This window comes from Ranitomeya imitator, chromosome 4 (assembly GCF_032444005.1).
Source record: "Ranitomeya imitator isolate aRanImi1 chromosome 4, aRanImi1.pri, whole genome shotgun sequence".
Lineage (NCBI taxonomy): Eukaryota > Metazoa > Chordata > Amphibia > Anura > Dendrobatidae > Ranitomeya > Ranitomeya imitator.
The window spans coordinates 690,205,572-690,226,055 of record NC_091285.1 but is presented as its reverse complement, the minus strand read 5'-3'; the positions used below and the strand labels follow the sequence as shown (position 1 = coordinate 690,226,055).

At 44.1% G+C, this 20,484-nt stretch overlaps 2 protein-coding genes across 2 annotated transcripts; both read right to left on the bottom strand.

Annotated features, from left to right (window-relative positions):
* Positions 1–3,386: 3,386 nt before the first annotated feature.
* LOC138674727 (zona pellucida sperm-binding protein 3-like) lies at positions 3,387–8,949 on the bottom strand. Its single transcript, XM_069762545.1, has 8 exons — positions 8,530–8,949; positions 7,607–7,725; positions 6,507–6,610; positions 6,253–6,430; positions 6,062–6,182; positions 5,809–5,900; positions 5,499–5,632; positions 3,387–3,628 (listed from the first exon to the last, which is right to left on the bottom strand). Exons 1-8 carry the CDS (start codon positions 8,947–8,949, stop codon positions 3,387–3,389), a joined length of 1,410 nt encoding a protein of 469 aa, XP_069618646.1.
* Positions 8,950–15,215: 6,266 nt separating this feature from the next.
* LOC138674360 (zona pellucida sperm-binding protein 3-like) lies at positions 15,216–19,008 on the bottom strand. Its single transcript, XM_069762213.1, has 8 exons — positions 18,581–19,008; positions 17,551–17,669; positions 16,935–17,038; positions 16,679–16,856; positions 16,488–16,608; positions 16,227–16,318; positions 15,918–16,051; positions 15,216–15,475 (listed from the first exon to the last, which is right to left on the bottom strand). Exons 1-8 carry the CDS (start codon positions 18,998–19,000, stop codon positions 15,228–15,230), a joined length of 1,416 nt encoding a protein of 471 aa, XP_069618314.1. The 5' UTR covers positions 19,001–19,008; the 3' UTR covers positions 15,216–15,227.
* Positions 19,009–20,484: the final 1,476 nt, after the last annotated feature.

Here is a 20,484-nt window from a genome sequence, read left to right as displayed (position 1 = left end):
GTATCCACATCCTCTAGTGGGAAGCAATGATGGCCCGAATCTTCATCGGAGGAAGATAAGGAGGAATTAGATTTGTCAGAATTCACGTCCTCAGATGAAGACCGGACAGAGTGGGAATATACCGTTTCTTTCACCTTATCCTTCCCTTTTTTGGCAGATGTAAGGGCTTCTGAACCTCGGATCTAATTATCGTTTTTAGTTCAGATGCGAAATCGGGGCTCTCTTCACACAATAACCGTTGAATACATGATTTACAAAGCTTTTTGTTCCAGGCTACCGGAAAAGCTTTGTTACAGGTGGGGCAGGATTTCTTTTTCTCCAGCCTCTTCTTTCCCTAATAAGGGAGAAGAAGGAACCCCATTATAAAATATGCACTTTCACGGAGATCACTCACCATTCAGATGTGGACGTAGATACCGGTTCTGGAGGAGGGCCCGGGTCTGGTAGAGAAAGCTCTTGAGAAGGAGAGTTGGTCACTGCAGCAGATCTGCTGCGCTGCGTGGAATGACTGCTGGACCCACTTCTCCTGGTAGTCTTAGGGTCTGTTTTCCTATGGTGCTGCTGCCTTGGCTGCAGTTCCTGCTGAAGATCGCTGTCCTCCATGCTCGCTGGGAGTTAGTGCGACAACTATGTGTGCACTATCTCCCTATTTGAATCCGGCGTTTACCGCACTTCTGGCTCCTACGTCACATCCTCCAGGGAGATAAGAGCTACCGTGCATGCGTGCGGAGATGACCCGGAAGTTCTGCCGCATTTCCGGAGCGGCGGCCATCTTTGTACACCCAGAGCGTGCGCTTATCGGTACAGGAGCTCCAGGTGATCCAGCGCCCCTTCCTCTCCTCAGAGTCGGCGGTGATTCTCCCCTCCGCACACCCTGAAGAACCCCTGGGTTCCAGCGGTGGCGGCTTCAGGTGCTGACGAGCTGCGGTAGGAGCCTCCTTGCTGCTGGAACCCGACTGTCCGGTACCGGTCCCATGATACGGCATCTTCTTGTCAGGTACCACCGAAAAGAGGTTCCCCGTCAGGAACAGGAAACCAACTGATGCGAGGGAGAGGTACTGCCCTTTTATATGTAGGTTTCCTGTCCCTGAAGGGCGGATCCCCTCTCTTCGTAGTGTTGTCATGGGAGACTGAGAAAGTATTTTAATATTCTTCATTTTGCCATACTTCAGCGCCTGCAAAAAACTTAATAAACCGTATACTACCTGTCCGTCGTAGTCCCATTAATAATGTGTCCCACGACGATCTCCCCCATAGAACAGTGACATTGGGTGATGTCACTGCTCTATAGGACCCTCAGTGACACACTGACAGGAGGCAATGGCTCCTGCAGTGCATCACTGAGGATACTATAATTCAAAGTCTCACTTTATGGCAATTGCTGCATGGGAAAATTTCTCACACAGCAATGCCAAAAGTGAGACTAGGGAATATTTTTTATTTTTTCTTTACAGCGGCAGGATACCTTCCTCCCGTCGTTGTGTTCCTGGAGTCCCTGGAGAGCGGTCACAGCAGCTGATGCTGCCGTTCTCCACTGGAGATCGTCGTGGGACACTTGTGGATTTCTGCAGACAGGGAGTAGATTGGTTGTTTGTTATTTTAATATTTTTTACAGGTGACATTGGCTTTGGGGATCAAAATGACAAGTAATGGTGAGTATGTACTCTACTCTGTTTATTGTACTGTATGTCTATATGTGTTCTGTCCATTCTAATAAGGACAGTGAAGCTCATTTCATGCATTAAAGTTTTACTAACATTAGTGTTTTTGGTTTGCTGTGTTATAGCACCATCTAGTGGTGGTTAAATTTATAACCTGTGTTTTAGTTATAATTAGAGTGTTGCATTGTGGGATTGTACCAAGGAATGCTGGGACAGAGAGACTCCATTACTTTTCTGTGTACCTCCTGGGACACACGTGCTTATGTGCTGTGCTGGAAACCATCTATTTACTTGCCATCCTGGTTAAGTTTATCCGGTAAGATTGTTACTTCTGTTCTTGTAATATAATGTTGTACAGAATGTGATTACTGTATGGCAGCTAGTGTATAGGAAACCTATGATCAGTGACTTACTGTATGTAGTTTTATAGATGTTGCATCATCCTGTATACCTCTGTTAGTTGTAGAGGATCAGCTGTGTTATTTTACTCAATACTTATCATTTGTATTCTTATAGTTTTACCGTATTTTTAATACCTGTTACCAATAAACAAGTTAGACTACAGAGAACAGTCTGCTTATTTGGATATTTGGAAGACAGAAGTGGTTCATGCTGGATCACACTATCAACGTGTATGAAGACATAACAATATGTATGTAATGTATGAATGTAGTATGGATGCTTTTTTTTTTCCTCTCATTCAACACATTAGCTGGATGATGGGACTACAACTGTCCCATCATTGGCTAATGTGTCAATCACTGTCACTGTAGCAGGCATAGCCTGATGGGACTTGTAGTCCCATTGGACGATGCCTAAAACACATGCACAGAGCCCCGGCAGGACCGTACAGAGCCCACCCGCACAGTGTCTGCCCACACTCTTCCCCCCCTCTGGAACAGGATGTAGAAGGACAGAGAGGGCTTATTTACATTCTGATTTGTGTCCCATTGACTTGCATTGGTATCCGATGTTTTTGGATATTGGCCGATCCAGTGGTTGTTGCCATCTGTTGGCCAAGACAACAAAACTTGAAACTACCGAGGTCTCTAGACAGTGTTCTATGCCCGATTGGAGAGACCCAAGTAGTCTCGAAAGCTTCCTCAGCTACTGGAGACAACGCAGTAGCTTTGGACCCCTCACTGACAATTACCTTGAAAAGTGTTTTTTTTTTTTTTTTTTTTTTATGTTAACTACTGCATGATTTCCAAAGTCAAGTGCCAAAGTATTCTCTTTATTATAGACTCAAATTTACAATTTGTTAAGGCAACCACTGATGACGCAATTAACATTTCTATTAATTATTTTACTCTGTGTTGACCATGAATCTTCCTTTAGTCCTGAACTACTTTGTTATCCTTCTCTGCATTCTCAAGAGGCATGATTTTTTTTATCTATATGTTGCCGAGTAGCTTGGGTTCCCATTACCATACTGCCAAAAGACAACTGATTTCGTAGGATATTCTAGGTTACTTCAGCCCCCAACCCTTTGTGTTAGAATCTTTTTTTCTTCTTAAGTAGTCAGTAATACTTTACTATGGGGGACATCGTATTAGCATTCTGTCAACCGCTTTATGCCAACCTGTGCAAACCAACCAGTAAGTCAGTGGCCATTTAATGATGTTTACAGGATATCATAATTGCATCAAGATCTAGAGACTCTTGCCTAGTCCCTAACCCAATCACTAGGAGACAAAACAAGGATTATTCATATTGTGTTTATTTCTAAACAGATTCTTTGTGGGAAAATCTTTTCAGAAGACATTTCCCAGCCACAGTAAGAGTAACGGCAACAACTACTGAAGAGACAGATCCGATGGCCACCAGCACCCACAGCTGTAGAGGTTCACGTTCTGCAGTCATCCTGGAAGCTTGGAGGGTTCCTGCTCCGGTAACCTGGTTGGACTTGGATCCAGTCACTAGTATGGGACCCAGGGTGGCTGTGCCATGTTTCTCTATATGAGAACCTGTCAGGAAGATGTAAACGATTAAATAGTGAAATTAATCCAAACAGCTTGTGCCCATTAAGGCACCCTGCACATTATGGTTCAGAGTTGGTGGACTACAGGTCTAGCCTAAGTGGTATTTTGGGTCTGGTAGACTACACATCTAGAGTCACTTGGGCAAAAGGTATACAGGTCCTTCTCAAAAAATTAGCATATAGTGTTAAATTTCATTATTTACCATAATGTAATGATTACAATTAAACTTTCATATATTATAGATTCATTATCCACCAACTGAAATTTGTCAGGTCTTTTATTGTTTTAATACTGATGATTTTGGCATACAACTCCTGATAACCCAAAAAACCTGTCTCAATAAATTAGCATATCAAGAAAAGGTTCTCTAAACGACCTATTACCCTAATCTTCTGAATCAACTAATTAACTCTAAACACATGCAAAAGATACCTGAGGCTTTCATAAACTCCCTGCCTGGTTCATTACTCAAAACCCCCATCATGGGTAAGACTAGCGACCTGACATGTCAAGAAAGGCCATCATTGACACCCTCAAGCAAGAGGGTAAGACCCAGAAAGAAATTTCTCAACAAATAGGCTGTTCCCAGAGTGCTGTATCAAGGCACCTCAATGGTAAGTCTGTTGGAAGGAAACAATGTGGCAGAAAACGCTGTACAACGAGAAGAGGAGACCGGACCCTGAGGAAGATTGTGGAGAAGGACCGATTCCAGACCTTGGGGAACCTGAGGAAGCAGTGGACTGAGTCTGGTGTGGAAACATCCAGAGCCACCGTGCACAGGCGTGTGCAGGAAATGGGCTACAGGTGCCGCATTCCCCAGGTAAAGCCACTTTTGAACCATAAACAGCGGCAGAGGCGCCTGACCTGGGCTACAGAGAAGCAGCACTGGACTGTTGCCAAGTGGTCCCAAGTACTTTTTTCTGATGAAAGCAAATTTTGCATGTCATTCGGAAATCAAGGTGCCAGAGTCTGGAGGAAGACTGGGGAGAAAGAAATGCCAAAATGCCTGAAGTCCAGTGTCAAATACCCACAGTCAGTGATGGTGTGGGGTGCCATGTCAGCTGCTGGTGTTGGTCCACTGTGTTTCATCAAGGGCAGGGTCAATGCAGCTAGCTATCAGGAGATTTTGGAGCACTTCATGCTTCCATCGGCTGAAATGCTTTATGGAGATGAAGATTTCATTTTTTCAGCACGACCTGGCACCTGCTCACAGTGCCAAAACCACTGGTAAATGGTTTACTGACCATGGTATTACTGTGCTCAATTGGCCTGCCAACTCTCCTGACCTGAACCCCATAGAGAATCTGTGGGATATTGTGAAGAGAAAGTTGAGAGACGCAAGACCCAACACTCTGGATGAGCTTAAGGCCGCTATTGAAGCATCCTGGGCCTCCATAACATCTCAGCAGTGTCACAGGCTGATTGCCTCCATGCCACGCCGCATTGAAGCAGTCATTTCTGCCAAAGGATTCCCGACCAAGTATTGAGTGCATAACTGAACATTATTATTTGATGGTTTTTTTGTTTGTTATTAAAAAACACTTTTATTTGATTGGATGGGTGAAATATGCTAATTTATTGAGACAGGTTTTTTGGGTTATCAGGAGTTGTATGCCAAAATCATCAGTATTAAAACAATAAAAGACCTGACAAATTTCAGTTGGTGGATAATGAATCTATAATATATGAAAGTTTAATTGTAATCATTACATTATGGTAAATAATGAAATTTAACACTATATGCTAATTTTTTGAGAAGGACCTGTATTCTCCAAAAGCTTTTTTCTCATGTATATCTAGATCAGTAGTCTCAGAACTGAGGATGCTATGGCCATCTGCAAGAAATCTGTCTCACCAACATCCCTCTTCCCAATTCCCCTTTGCCTTCCGGAGAATGATCCCCATTGTGTTCTCTGGCTGGCAGCAGTAGCACAGTTCCTGGTGGTGCAGCACTGGCAGATCCCACTAGATCCTTCCACAGATGCCCAGCTGAAAAGTAAGATATTGTGAGATTAGCTTGCAGATCTATGAAAGGGACAGATTATGGACAGCTTTGTAGGTCAATGTTAGTAGTTTAAAGTTGAATTTGTTAAGGAAATCCAAAGACTCAGTCAATAATCGACCATTGAATTATGGTCACCAACCAGATGTATGGTGAGTCTTACCTGCTAGATGCCTTGTTGTAGGAGCAGGCCTTATTCATGGGATCAGGGGTCTGGTTTATGTCAGCGGCTCTCAGGGTACATGTGATGTAGATCTAGGAGAACAAAATACCAGAAGTTGGCAATTTTATCCACTGGATATTTTTTGTTAATAAGCTATGTAACATGTTACTTTGAGTAAGGAATATCTGCACTTTTTAGCAGCCTTCGTGCAAGTTGAATGTATAACCTGGATGAATTAAGTAGGTGTCCTCACCGTAGATGCAGCGCTCTCAGTGAATCTGAAGGCATCAACCATGAAGCGGAGCTTGTTGGCTTGAGGTCTTGGTGAAACAAAGACAGAGGAAGAATCTTCTTCCATACTGTCCATCATGCATCTGTAGAACAGATCAGTTGTAGATATTGGGCTTCTTGGAGTCATATGCAATACTGATTTTTATAACTTACCCATTGTTGGAGATTATGTCATAACTGGGTCTAGAGTCCATATCCGGAGTAATGGTGGCCACACATCGGTCAACAAACAGGAGCATCGGAACATGGTTCTGGATATCCAGAGAGGCTTCTATGTACAATTTCTCACCAAGCTGAAAGACCAGTGCAGAACTGGGGGAACTGAAGTCCGCTGAAGAGGGAAACACACACATCTCATTAAGCTGATCACAAGACATGGCTCCATTACCCTAAGTGTTAAACCTTACTAGTCATAAGCTGCAAGGAGAATGCCAGCCTCTCCTCCGAGGTCACTGTGGTGCTGAATGGAGTCCATGTTGGCTTGATGGCATTGCTGCTCACATTACCATGTCTAGACAAGATAGAGTTATAAGGACTAGAAGAGTGACAACTGACATCCAATCATTCACATTTGTTGTCCTGGTCAATGTCCATTACATGACACTTACTTGTTAGAAGTACAACAAAGATGAGGCTACATGACCCCAGATCGGTCACAAGATGGTCAACACATGCTACAGTGAAGGAGGTGCTACTACCCCAACTCAAGCCTAGTTTGGGGGTTTTGACAGTGATGTGTAGGCTGGTCTCACAGCAGAAGACATTTGAGCATGTGAAAACCATTTACTTATCAAGGCACTGTACATGGAGAGGTTTTCAGACTTTTCCACACATGTTTCAAACATAAAGATACCAAATGTAAGTTTTTGGTGAAGAACCAACAACGAGTGGAAAACCGTTGTGAAGTTGAACAAAATTTATTGGTCATTCTAAATATTTGTGGAAGTTCAAAAACTGAAAAGTGGGTGGGGTGCAATACTATTCGGCCCCTTTAACTTAATACTTTGTTGCGCCACCTTTTGCTGTGATTACAGCTGCAAATCGCCATTTGTGGGAAAAGGTTGAGAAGTTCCAGGGGGCTGAATACTTTTGCAAGGCACTGTACATAGAGTTTTAGATGAAGTTCAATCAGATAGTCAGAACAGTCATCATAGCATTGGTCATGGTCAGCTTAGTCATCACCACCCAACGCTGCATTTCTTTGAATGCAAAAGCATCGACGCCTGGAATTGCAGTCATCGGGACTCATTGTTGCTGCAGGAGTCAAGAAACTAATTTACTTTAGGGGGCTATACAACCAGAAAACCAATATGACAATGAACAAAGTGAATTAATCATTAAATCACAACATGATGGTTAAAGGTCCATGGAAATTAGTGGCATTAACAGTGTGGCCAATGTCAGCTTTTGAAGGATCTCATGGCCTACATCCTACGTGGGCCCTTTCCAAGGAATATTGACGAATCTTAGCTCCTCATATGTATCCTGCATTTATATAGAGTCTTACCTTGGATAGAAGCACTGGACAGGAACCACAGCAGAGTTGGACCTGATGATGGGCACATTCCTGGAAGAAGTGGGGGTGTAGCGTAGCTTGGAGTTGTAGATCAGCCAGTCTGGAGTCATCTTGAAGATCATCAATAGGTTAGTTATTTTGCTCACGCTTTATTCAGATGTAACAGAAAACTTGGAAAGATCATGATGTTCATGAGCTAAACAACAACAGGCCTGGAAAAATATACTGATGTAGAATCGTTTTAAAGACCCCAAGGATCTCTAGGTTCAGCACTTTATGGAAGAGGTTTGGGAGGGAAATGGGACAACTATCCATGTTCCAAACATCAGTGGTGGCCATGTTCACAGGCAAGAGCAACAGCCTTGCTGTTCATGGTTTGTTTCACGCACCATTACCTGTTCCCACATCTCCACCAGTGGACAGAGCCAGGATTAAGTTCCTAAAGGTAAACTTTCTAGTACTGTGGGTTGCATTGCCTAAGTTTTAAAGAAGTTTTTTTTTGTGGGGGGGGGGGGGGGGGGAGAAGGGGGTAGAGAAGGCTAATTCTGAAGTTTGTGCTTCCACTTTTCTCCAGTGGATTGGGGACACCTAGCACATAACCTACAAGCATAGGAAGAGCAAGTGCAGGCCTTAACCATAATTAAGTTCAATCATTCTCCTTCCACAATATATCAGTCTGCTGAGCTCCACCTGCTCTACAGTCATAACCACAGATTGAACCTCATGTTCAATTCAAAGAACCAAGGGGAAAAAAAAAAAAAAAAAAAAATCTATCCACTAAGTTTTTCCCCATAACTACATCAGCCTTGGTAGGAATGCAGCCAGTCATAGAAAATACAATTTGGTGTTGATGTCTAGTAAAACAATGTGCAAAGCTAAAAGTCACTGGTAGAATTGTCATATTGAGCGCTCACCTGTAAGAGGTTACCACATTCTTGAAGACCATTCTCAAACACCACAGTACTATCTGTAGTCTGCTGTCCCGGCCTGCAGGAGCCCAGGGTCAGGTCTGAGGGCTTCACCAGCTTTCCATTCCCATAGAAGTCTCTGTTCACCATCACCACCATCCTGTCCTCACCACACTGCACACTGACAGAGGATGGAGCTTGAGTGAGGTCTCGGAGATTTTGGCCTCTGCCATTATACCTGCTGTCCCATCTGGGAGACCCCACTCCAGATATAGGCTGTCCAAGTCCTCTGGAAGATCCACGCCCAGGCTGATAGTTCCTCCACCAAGCATCTGACTGACGCTGATGTCTGATCAAGGAGCTACCAAAGCCTGTTCCATAGAGGAGAACCACTAGTAGACAACTCCACCTGATCCACAGCTCCATCCTGACTGCAACACAAGACACACAAAGAGATGGTGGAGGGAGCAGAGCTTTATACCCTCCTCATCCCACCACCATTATTCCACCTTATTACCCTCAGCTGACCACCTTCTTCTCCACACCTGGAGAGGACCCAGCGATGAGGTGGAGTCACACTGGGATTATTAACATCTCTTTAGGTTTGGACCAGGACTATATTGTCCATGTGTGGCTCTGAACATTGCAGCTAATAATTTCTTCTGGTGTTGGATTGTGGCCTGTTTCCTACCACGACTGAGACACCAAGTCACAAGTGTTTTGGTAGATTATCTGTAGCTGCTCGCAAGTCACTTGCCATGGACTTCAGTGTAAGTTGCGTGGTACGACTGCAGTTTGTATGCAGCACATCTTCAATTTCTGGGCTTTTATTTTTTAGTTTTTTTACATTTTTAAGGCTAGGATTACATGGCGTCATGTGAAAAAAAAAAATACATCTGTGCAGCTCGTCTGTGACCTGCTGGTGGGTGACTATCACAGGGCTGTGGTTTTGCTTTAATATCCAGCAAATTTGCTAACAAGTTCTGGTTGCACGTGGCCTGCATCAAAGTTTATGGCAAGTGAGTCACGTGTGAATTGTGACCAGGGACAGAAAATCAAAAGCACTTGGAAAGATTTGCTCCTCTTTGCCACAGTTACTCCATAATGTAACACCGTAGGAAATTATTAGATGCAATGTCCCATCATGTATCTCCGTTATGTTATGATCATGTTGCACGTTTTTTTTGCGGAATTTCAAACTTTTTTTTCTGACTGCATTAAAAACTGTATAAGAAACAGAAATAATTTTACAGTGATTTTCCATAGAAAACAGTGCAGTGTTTGCAAGTGAGACGTGAAAACTAAGACACAAGCGGCTGAACATGATTGACCGGTCAAGTAATGGTTAAAAATCCACAAAGAATTTGTTGGCTGTGTTCACACATTGAGGTCCTGGTGCATTTTTTTTTAAACTGTAACAATGCAATGTTTCTCTGTCGTGTTTGCAGCAAAGAAAAAAAAAGCAGAATGCAGAAAATTGTAATGGTTTGTTATAGTAAAAGCGCACAGGACATTTTTTTCATCTGTGGCTCATTAAAAAAAAAAACCCCGGTGCTGAGGTCACCGCAGTTCAGCTCGGCTGGGAACGCAGCCTCAGTGACTGAAGGTAACCTCGATGACGTCACCGCCGGTCACTGACGCTGTGCTCGCAGCAGTTCGGTCACCAGTGGTTCTCAGCCTGGATGGTTGCATCTTGACACCGTCCAGGTTGAAAACTATTAATCCCCCGAGACATGGATTACAGCGTGGGACAGAACAACGGACAGGTGAGGGATATTGTTGTTTTTTATTTTAGTTTTATTACAGGAGACGAGGGCTTCGGAGGAATAAGCGTTAGGTGAGTATAACTGTGTTTGTTATTTTGTAATAAAAATGGAAAATTGTGTTTTGTTTTATTTCTAATAAAGGACTTTATTCTGGCTGTGTCTTTATTTACCATACAACTATAGGATTAGTAATGGATAGGTGTCTTTTAGATAAAAAAAAAAAAAAGGGGAGAAGCCAGGGCTGCTTATGGTCAGAACGCAATACATAAAGTGCACATATTGATTTCTAACTATTTCAAAATGAAACATTTAGCAAACAGTTGATCAATTCTTTGAGCCACCCTGCCACGCATTCTCATAATGGGGCAGTCCTACTCTACGTTTTTTATATTCGCTGTGCCATTGCGGCTTCCTAAATGTAGTAAAAGCAAGATGCCTCTCCATTACTAAGCTGTGGGCTTGATATCACCAGATAATACAAAGGTGACATTAACCCCACAAATATGAACTTCAGTTGCCACTGCTACAGGCCAAGTGGGAAGAGCCGGGTCAAGCGCCAGAATTGGTGCATTTAATAGGTGTGTGTCTTCTCTGGGCAGCTGCAGCCTATTTTCAGGCTGGAATGGAGGGGCCAATATTCATGGCCACTTACCAGCCTGAGAATATTAGCCCTCTGCTGTCTGGTTATCAAATCTGCGGGGACCCCATGCCATTTTTTTAATTATTTACTTAAAAGAAAACTCAAGCGGACCCCTCTATTCTTGATAACCAGCCTTGTTGAAGCTGACAACGGAGGGTTGCAGCCCCCAGCTGTCAGTTTTGCCTGGCTGGTTATAGAAAATACAAGGAAACAAACTTTTTTATCGCTTATTTATTGTGCACTCAGCGGCTGAAGAATACTCCCATTAGTCGCCACCTGCTCTTGTGTTATCAGTTGAATATAACTCATCCTTCTCCCCTGGTCGCGCTGATCACCGGCAGAGCAGGAGAGAATGATGAGAGCCGTTCTCAGCACAAGGCAACAGCGCTAACTACACATCTGCCGGTACTTGTGGTATTGGTGCGACACACGGTTGCCACAAGTATTACACACATGGACACATCTATATCAGGACATGTGAAACAGGACTAAAACAAAGGGAAAAATGCAATAATCATAGATCGTGTATTTTGGTGTGATCACTTGAAAAAAAAAAAAAGCCCTGTGGAAAAAACACAGCATTTACCCATGTGAGAACACTGCCCTAGAATAGGTTATGCCTACTGCTCACAATGCAAAACTACATGGCCAGGATTTCATTGTGCTAGAGAACAATGCTGGAAAGCTGAAGCCGGTTTGCCACAGTTTATCCGGGAGTCCAGGACATGCACCTTATTCTTTATGTGGTTCATCTGCAGATTGGAGCAGTGTGAGGAGACATTGTGGCCACTTATTACCCTGGAGCAATAGAGAGGTTTTGGAATCCTAGTCAGGAGAGGAAGTGGAGGTAAAAAACAAAATGGCTATGGCAAAAAAAAAAAAAGTAGGTATGTTTGATATGAAAAATGATTATTGTAAATCGTTAGTGCTTGGGTGGTTAATGAAATAAATTGTACATCACCATTATCAGAAAAGGACCATTACAGGCGGATATAAGGGGGAGGGTAATGGTACCTATGCTGCCCTAAAAACATCCCTAATATTCTATCCCTAGCTTGCTTCAGGGGTTGGCACTGTAAATAACCCTGTTAGATCACAAGTCTTTGTATGTCAGTTGTTCATTAGACCAAATGGTGATACTGTGAGAGGCGGTAGATGCAGCTTGAAAGTTCTCTCCTCAGGTTTTCCAACTAGAAATCTCCATGACTTTGTTGAGAATGTTCCTGAATGCTCTTGATTGACATGTTTAGCCAATGGGTTATGGTTTTTTCTTTGATATCCTGAAGGTGTTCCCCTGCTCTTCTCCTGAACTCTCATCTACATACTTGAGGCCACGTTCACATGCAGCCTTAAATTGGTGAACAATCTAATACCGTACTGCCTCCCTGTTGAGTTTTGGAACGTTTTGCCCACCATCATGGCTTTACACACTGCTCAGCAGTAGGGGTGGAGAGGATTATGTTGCACATCATGGTTCTTGTATGTGTATGAAGATGTATTGCATGTGTTATCCTCTGGGAGGCTGCAGCTTCTTCTAGTCAGGAGTAACTGTAGAGCTGGCCTTACTTTGACCACATGAGTGGTGACTCCGGCATGTGTGGTTGCTAAAGCCATGCGTTACTCACGTATCAGTGGTCTCTCCCCTCATACTCACCTGTGGCACAACAGACATCTACTCGATCACCTCCCAAGCACAGTTTTTTTTGTTTTTTTAAATAAACCATTTGACTCCTCCACTGTCCGGACTGACTCCCCAATTCAGCTTTATTTTTTTGTCAACTCCTTTATAGCACAGTTTCTCTGCCATCTAATCTAGTGCAAATAAATTGTAAAATCCAAAAGGGTTAAGGATATGTGCACACGTCAGGATTTCTTGCAAAAATGTTCCTGACAAAAGCAAGACGTTTCTGCCAGAAATCCGCTTTTTTTTTTTTTTAATGCGTTTGACACATTTTCTGCGTTTTTTTTTTTTCACCAAATGCATAGAATAGCGGGAAAAACGCAGAAAATCTGCAAAATTAATAAACATGCTGCTTTTTTTTTACCGCGATGCATTTTTTTTGTGGGAAAAGAAAAACGCATCATGTGCACAAAACATGCAGGATGCATAATGTATGTGTTTTTACCGCAAAAAAAACCTGAACGTGTGCACATAGCCTTAAGGTACCGTCACACTAGACGATATCGCTAGCGATCCGTGACGTTGCAGCGTCCTGGCTAGCGATATCGTCCAGTGTGACAGGCAGCAGCGATCAGGCCCCTGCTGTGCTGTCCTTGGTCGGGGAAGAAAGTCCAGAACTTTGTTTCGTCGCTGGACTCCCCGCAGACATCGCTGAATCGGCGTGTGTGACACCGATTCAGCGATGTCTTCGCTGGTAACCAGGGTAAACATCGGGTAACTAAGCGCAGGGCCGCGCTTAGTAACCCGATGTTTACCCTGGTTACCATCCTAAAAGTAAAAAAAACAAACACTACATACTTCCCTACCGCTGTCTGTCCCCGGCGCTGTGCTTCTCTGCACTCCTCCTGTACTGGCTGTGAGCATCGGTCAGCCGGAAAGCAGAGCGGTGACGTCACCGCTCTGCTTTCCGGCCGCTGTGCTCACAGCCAGTACAGGAGGAGTGCAGAGAAGCACAGCGCCGGGGACAGACAGCGGTAGGTAAGTATGTACTGTTTGTTTTTTTTACTTTTAGGATGGTAACCAGGGTAAACATCGGGTTACTAAGCGCGGCCCTGCGCTTAGTTACCCGATGTTTACCCTGGTTACCGGCATCGTTGGTCGCTGGAGAGCGGTCTGTGTGACAGCTCTCCAGCGACGCTGCAGCGATCCGGATCGTTGTCGGTATCGCTGCAGCATCGCTTAGTGTGACGGTACCTTTAGCCAGGTAGTTGTGTTATCTACATCTTCCCATAAATCCTTATCAAATACCTAGTTTAGTGGGACAAAATTGTGAAGGGGAGGACTTGGGTGGTGAATTCAAAAGGTTCTTACAAAGTTTCTAATCTCCCCCTCCCCCAACTAGATTCAGATTGTTGCTGTAGAAATGCTGAAAGGGACGCCGTCACCCCCTCCAGCCGTTATAAACTAAAAGAGCCACCTTGTGCAGCAGTAATGCTGCATTCTAACAAGGTGGCTCTTTAGTTTTTGATGCAGTTATTGCCAAAATACCTCTTTAGTCCTGGAGGCAGGTCTTAACCCCCCTGCTGCACACGCCACACTGCTGTCACTCAAATCTTCTGGGGCGCCGCCACCTCCGCGCTGTTTTTCAATGAAATCTGGCGCCTCTGCTGTTTAGTACGGGCTGGTGCAGGCGCAGTGAGCTCTGGCCGTCTGACGTCAGCTGCAGTCTCGCAGACTGCGCCTGTGCGGCCACCCAGCTTGTGAATCCCAGCCCCGCACTCTGCATAATGCATAACACACTGCGGGGCTGGGATTCATAAGCTGGGTGGCCGCACAGGCGCTGCCTGCCTCTGAGGTCAGAGCTCACTGCGCCTGCCCTAAGGCAGTACTAAACTGCACAGGCGCCAGATTTCATTGGAAAACAGCGCAGAGGGGGCGGTGCCAAAGAAGATTTGAGTGACGGCAGTGTGGCGTGTGCAGCAGGGGGGTTAAGACCTGCCTTCGTGTCTAAAGAAAGGTATTTTGGCGAAATTATAAAACGCTTTATTTTGGCAATAACTGCACCAAAAACTTAAAGAGCCACCTTGTTAGAATGCAGCTTTACTGCTGCACAAGGTGGCTCTTTTAGTTTAATGGCTGGAGGGGGTAACAGTGGCACTTTAAGGGACTTGTATACAAGTCATTTGGTCCTGTCCTAAGCCCTTACCATTGTTGCATATTCTCTATGCATGCCCATTTTATGCTCCCCAGGGTTCTTCCCCTACAAGTGTTATCTAGGCATCTTAAATGCTTTGATCAAAAATTCATGGGGAAAAACAAACCAACAAAACACTGTACCATGAAAGTGGTCATAATTTGGAAGTTTATGAATAAAACCAATGGGACAATCGTCTAACTAATACATTTATTAACTTCTATGAAGTATTTCATATGTTCTGATTTCAGGGGTATGGGCCACTGGTCCGAGTCTCCTATAGAGAAATCCTGAGATTGGGCTTGTTGCAGTTGGCGTCTTATTCCACGACTTCTCCAGGGGTAAATGAACCAATATATAAGTGGCCATTTAATGATTCATCTAATTAAGTGTCAGGCTATCATGACTGCATCAAGCCATCTAGAGACGTGTCCAGTCCCTAACAATCACTAGAAGGCAAAACAAATCTTACTCAAATTGTGTTTATTGCTGCACAGATTCTTTGTGGGAAAATCTTTTCAGAAGACATTTCCCAGCCACAGTAAGAGCAACAGCAACGACTACTGAAGTGACAGATCCGATGGCCACCAGCACCCACAGCTGTAGAGGTTCACGTTCTGCCGTCATCCTGGAAGCTTGGAGGGTTCCTGCTCCGGTAACCTGGTTGGACTTGGATCCAGTCACTAGTATGGGACCCAGGGTGGCCGTGCCGTGTTCCTCTACATGAGAACCTGTCAGGAAGATGTAAACAAATATTGAGAGTAATCCTAATTAGTGCCCATTAACCCTGCTGTTCTGTTGGTCAAAAATGACCGACCTTGAACTTCAATATTCTTTAAAATATTCAAGATGCGGCTCTGAAACCCGTGGCCGACCGACCCATCCTCATTTAAGTCAATCAACCACAAGTTTCAGAACCGCATCTTGAACACCCCAAAAAATACCAAAGTTCAAAATAGGTCTCCCCAGACCGAACAGAACAGCAGGGTTAAGGCAGTCTGCACATTATGGCCCAATTAGTAGACTACAGGTCCAGCCTATGTAATATGGGTCTGGTAGACAACACATCTAATATCACTTGGGCAGAAGGTGTAGTCTCCATCAATAGATTTTTTTTTTTATATAGTCACAGAACTGAGGGTTCTATAGCCAACTGCAAGAAATCTGTCTCACCAACATCCCTCTTCCCAAGTCCCCTTTGCCTTCCGAAGGAGGATCCCCATTGTCTTCTCTGGCTGGCAGCAGTAGCACAGTTCCTGGTGGTGCAGCACTGACAGATCCCACTAGATCCTTCCACAGAGGTCCAGCTGAAGAGAAAGATATCAGGAGGTTAGATCGGAGATTGTGGAGGAGATACCGTAGATTATGGACAGTTGTCGGTCAATCTTAGTAAAATTGGATTTGTTAGGCAATTCAAAGACTCCGTGAATAATAACCAACCATTGAATTGTTGTCACCAGCCAGATGTTTGGTGGGTCTTACCTGCTAGATGCCTTGTTGTAGGAGCAAGCCTTATTCATGGGATCAGGGGTCTGGTTGATGTCAGCGGCTCTCAGGGTACATGTGATGTAGATCTAGGAGAACAAAATACCAGAAGATGGCAATTTCATTTTATCCACTGGATATTTTTTGTTAGAAATAAGCTCTGTAACATGTTACTTTGAGTAAGGAATAACTGCACTTTTTGGCAGCCTTCGTGCAAGTTGAATGTATGACCTGGATGAATTATGTAGGTGTCCTCACCGTAGATGCAGCGCTGTCAGTGAATCTGAAGGCATCAACCATGAAGCGGAGCTTGTTGGCTTGAGGTCTTGGTGAAACAAAGACAGAGGAAGAATCTTCTTCCATACTGTCCATCATGCATCTGTAGAACAGATCAGTTGTAGATATTGGGCTTCTTGGAGTCATGTACAATATTGATTTTTATAACTTACCCATTGTTGGAGATTATGTCATAACTGGGTCTAGAGTCCATATCCGGAGTAATGGTGGCCACACAACGGTCAACAAACAGGAGCATCGGAACATGGTTCTGGATATCCAGAGAGGCTTCTATGTACAATTTCTCACCAAGCTGAAAGACCAGTACAGAACTGGGGGAACTGAAGTCCGCTGAAGAGGGAAACACACACACACCTCATTAAACTGATCACAAGACATGGCTCCATTACCCCAAGTGTTAAACCTTACTAGTCATAAGCTGCAAGGAGAATGCCAGCCTCTCCTCCGAGGTCACTGTGGTGCTGAATGGAGTCCATGTTGGCTTGATGGCATTACTGCTCACATTACCATGTCTAGACAAGATAGAGTTGTAAGAATAGAAATTATAAACGTCACAACTGATCCATCCCTTCATTTATATTATAGTCACGTACATTGTCCTGGACACAAGAATGTGGGGATATGACCCCAGATCCATCACAAGATGACCAACATATTCTACAATTAATTAGGTTCTACTAGCCCAATTCAACACTAGTTGAGTCTTGAAAGTAGTGTGTAGGCGACTGTTGGTCTCACAGCAAAAGGAGTTCGACCATATTGAAAATCAAGGACAAACCATTGACTTCTCCATGTACATAGGGAGTTATCCCCAAGATTAATTGGTTTAAGTTATTGTGGCATTGAGTAGGATCAGCTGCATTTCTTAGAAGGCAACATAATTGATGCCTGTAACGGCAGCAGTAACATAGCATGGACAGTTTTAGAGGGATCTCAAAGCAAAGTTTCTTTGTGAACCCTTGCCAGTGAACATCTGACTAGTCTGAGCTCCTCAGATGTATTCTGCATTTATCTACAATTTTACCTTGGGTAGAAGCACTGGACAGGAACCACAGCAGAGTTGGACCTGATGATGGGCACATTCCTGGAAGAGGTGGGGGTGTAGTGTAGGTTGGAGTTGTAGATCAGCCAGTCTGGAGTCATCTTGAAGATCATCAATAGGTTAGTTATTTTGCTCACGCTTTATTCAGATGTAACAGAAGATTAGTTACCTCATGCACACTAGCTCCTCAAGCTATCTAGTAGGCCTGGAGAAAGCTACATCTGTAGAGTCATTTTAAAGACCCCAAGGATTGCTAATCTCAGCAATTTAACGAAGAGGTTTGGGAGGAAATGGGGCAACTCCATCTAGGTTCCAAACATTAGCGGTGGGGTCATGTTAACAGACAACAGCAGCCGCCTTTCTGTTTTCAATTCCCATTTCTCTCAGGTACCATTACCTGTTCCCAGATTTCCACCATCAATGGTCAGAGCCTGGATTAAGTTCTAAAAAAGGAAGATACTTGTACATGCAGTTTTGTACCGACTACCTTCTCCACACCTGGAGAGGACATAGCAATGAGGTGAACAAGTTTTTTTTTTTTTTGGAAGAGAAGAAAAAAAACAAAAAATAATCTGAAGTTAAATACCTATGTTTTTATCAAACAGGTGGAGACACCTAGTAATATATATCCCACTAGCCTAGTAAGAGCAGGACGTAATCATAATACATCAAGTTAAATATTCTCCTTCAAACTTGTATATTAGCCTGCTCAGCTCCTCTACACCATTACAGCCACCAATTGGACATCACATTAAGTATAGTTTTAAAGAAGGTTACAACTCTATGGCAAGTTTTAGTTGCTAGATATAAAGCCATGTTCATCATTGTGATGCACCAGTTTAAACATGGTGATCAAAGAACCAAGCAAAAAGCCAATCTTCCAAGATGTTAGCTACTATAAAGAGTTTTAGCAGAAGGAAAGCCAGTCATAGAAAATACAATTTGGTGTTCCTGTCTAGTAAGATAGTGTAAAGCCAAAGTCACTGGTAGACTTGTCATACTGAGCACTCACCTGTAAGAGGTTACCACATTCTTGAAGACCATTCTCAAACACCACAGTACTATCTGTAGTCTGCTGTCCCGGCCTGCAGGAGCCCAGGGTCAGGTCTGAGGGCTTCACCAGCTTACCATTCCCATAGAAGTCTCTGTTCACCATCACCACCATCCTGTCCTCACCACACTGCACACTGACAGAGGATGGGGCTTGAGCGAGGTCTCGGAGATTTTGGCCTCTGCCATTATACCTGCTGTCCCATCTGGGAGACCCCACTCCAGATATGGACTGTCCAAGTCCTCTGGAAGATCCACGCCCAGGCTGATAATTCCTCCACCAAGCATCTGACTGACGCCGGTGTCTGATCAAGGAGCTACCAAAGCCTGTTCCATAGAGGAGAACCACTAGTAGACAACTCCACCTGACCCACAGCTCCATCCTGACTGCAGCACAAGACACACAAAGAGATGGTGGAGGGAGCAGAGCTTTATACCCTCCTCATCCCACCACCATTATTCCACCTTATTACCCTCAGCTGACCACCTTCTTCTCCACACCTGGAGAGGACACAGCGATGAGGTGGAGTCACACTGGGATTATTAACATCTCTTTGGGTTTGGACCAGGACTATATTGTCCATGTGTGGCTCTAAACATTGCAGCTAATAATTTCTTCTGGTGTTGGATTGTGACCTGTCTCCTACCACGACTGAGACACCAAGTCACAAGTGTTTTGGTAGATTATCTGTAGCTGCTCGCAAGTCACTTGCCATGGACTTCAGTGTAAGTTGCGTGGTACGACTGCAGTTTGTATGCAGCACATCTTCAATTTCTGGGCTTTTATTTTTTAGTTTTTTTACATTTTTAAGGCTAGGATTACATGGCGCCATGTGAAAAAAAAAATACATCTGTGCAGCTCGTCTGTGACCTGCTGGTGGGTGACTATCACAGGGCTGTGGTTTTACTCTAATATCCAGTCAATTTGCTAACAAGTTCTGGTTGCACGTGGCCTGCATCAAAGTTTATGGCAAGTGAGTCACGTGTGAATTGTGACCAGGGACAGAAAATCAAAAGCACTTGGAAAGATTTGCTCCTCTTTGCCACAGTTACTCCATAATGTAACACCGTAGGAAATTATTAGATGCAATGTCCCATCATATGTATCCCCATTATGTTATGATCACGTTGCACTTTTTTTTTTTTGCGGAATTTCCAACTTTTTTTTTCATACTGCATTAAAAACTGTATAAGAAACAGAAATAATTTTACAGTGATTTTTCATGGAAAACACTGCACTGTTTGCAGGTGAGACGTGAAAACTAAGGCTACTTTCACACTAGCGTCATGTGACGGACGTCGCAATGCGTCGTTTTGGTGAAAAACTGCATCCTGCAAACTTGGCTGCAGGATGCGTTTTTTCCCCATAGACTAGCATTAGCGACGCATTGCGACACGTGCGATGGTTGCGTCGTGTTGTGGCGGACCGTTGGAACAAAAAAAGTTACATGTAACTTTTTTTGTGCGTCGTGTCCGCCATTTCCGACCACGCATGCGCGGTCGGAACTCCGGCCCCTCCTTCTCGCAACTCACAATGGGGCAACGGATGCGTTGTAATAATAAATCCGCTGCCCATGTTGTGCTGCGTTGTCACAGGATGCGTCGGCCCGACGCACTGCGACGGGCCGACGCTAGTGTGAAAGTAGCCTAAGACACAAGCAGCTGAACATGATTGACCGGTCAAGGAGGTCTTGGGAGGATCGGAGATTACGTGAGGGAAGATATTGGGAGATTAGTTCAGAGATATAGGGAGGGGACAGGTTGTGGATGGCTTTGTAGGTCAGTGTTAGTAGTTTGAACTGGATTCGTTGGGGAATTGGGAGCCAGTGGAGGGATTTGCAGAGGGGAGAAGCAGGGGAGTATCGA

What these genes read in the sequence shown, in the direction of transcription:
- LOC138674727 (XM_069762545.1), bottom strand. Translation starts at nt 8,949, where the DNA reads ATGGAGCTGTGGATCAGGTGGAGTTGTCTACTAGTGGTTCTCCTCTAT. An exon ending in GTCCAGTGCTTCTATCCAAG is followed by an intron (nt 6,611 to 7,606) that starts GTAAGACTCTAT and finishes TATCTTGTCTAG; the next exon opens with ACATGGTAATGTGAGCAGCA. An exon ending in CTGAGAGCGCTGCATCTACG is followed by an intron (nt 5,901 to 6,061) that starts GTGAGGACACCT and finishes TTGTTCTCCTAG; the next exon opens with ATCTACATCACATGTACCCT.
- LOC138674360 (XM_069762213.1), bottom strand. Translation starts at nt 19,000, where the DNA reads ATGGAGCTGTGGGTCAGGTGGAGTTGTCTACTAGTGGTTCTCCTCTAT. An exon ending in GTCCAGTGCTTCTACCCAAG is followed by an intron (nt 17,039 to 17,550) that starts GTAAAATTGTAG and finishes TATCTTGTCTAG; the next exon opens with ACATGGTAATGTGAGCAGTA. An exon ending in TACAACAAGGCATCTAGCAG is followed by an intron (nt 16,052 to 16,226) that starts GTAAGACCCACC and finishes CTTTCTCTTCAG; the next exon opens with CTGGACCTCTGTGGAAGGAT.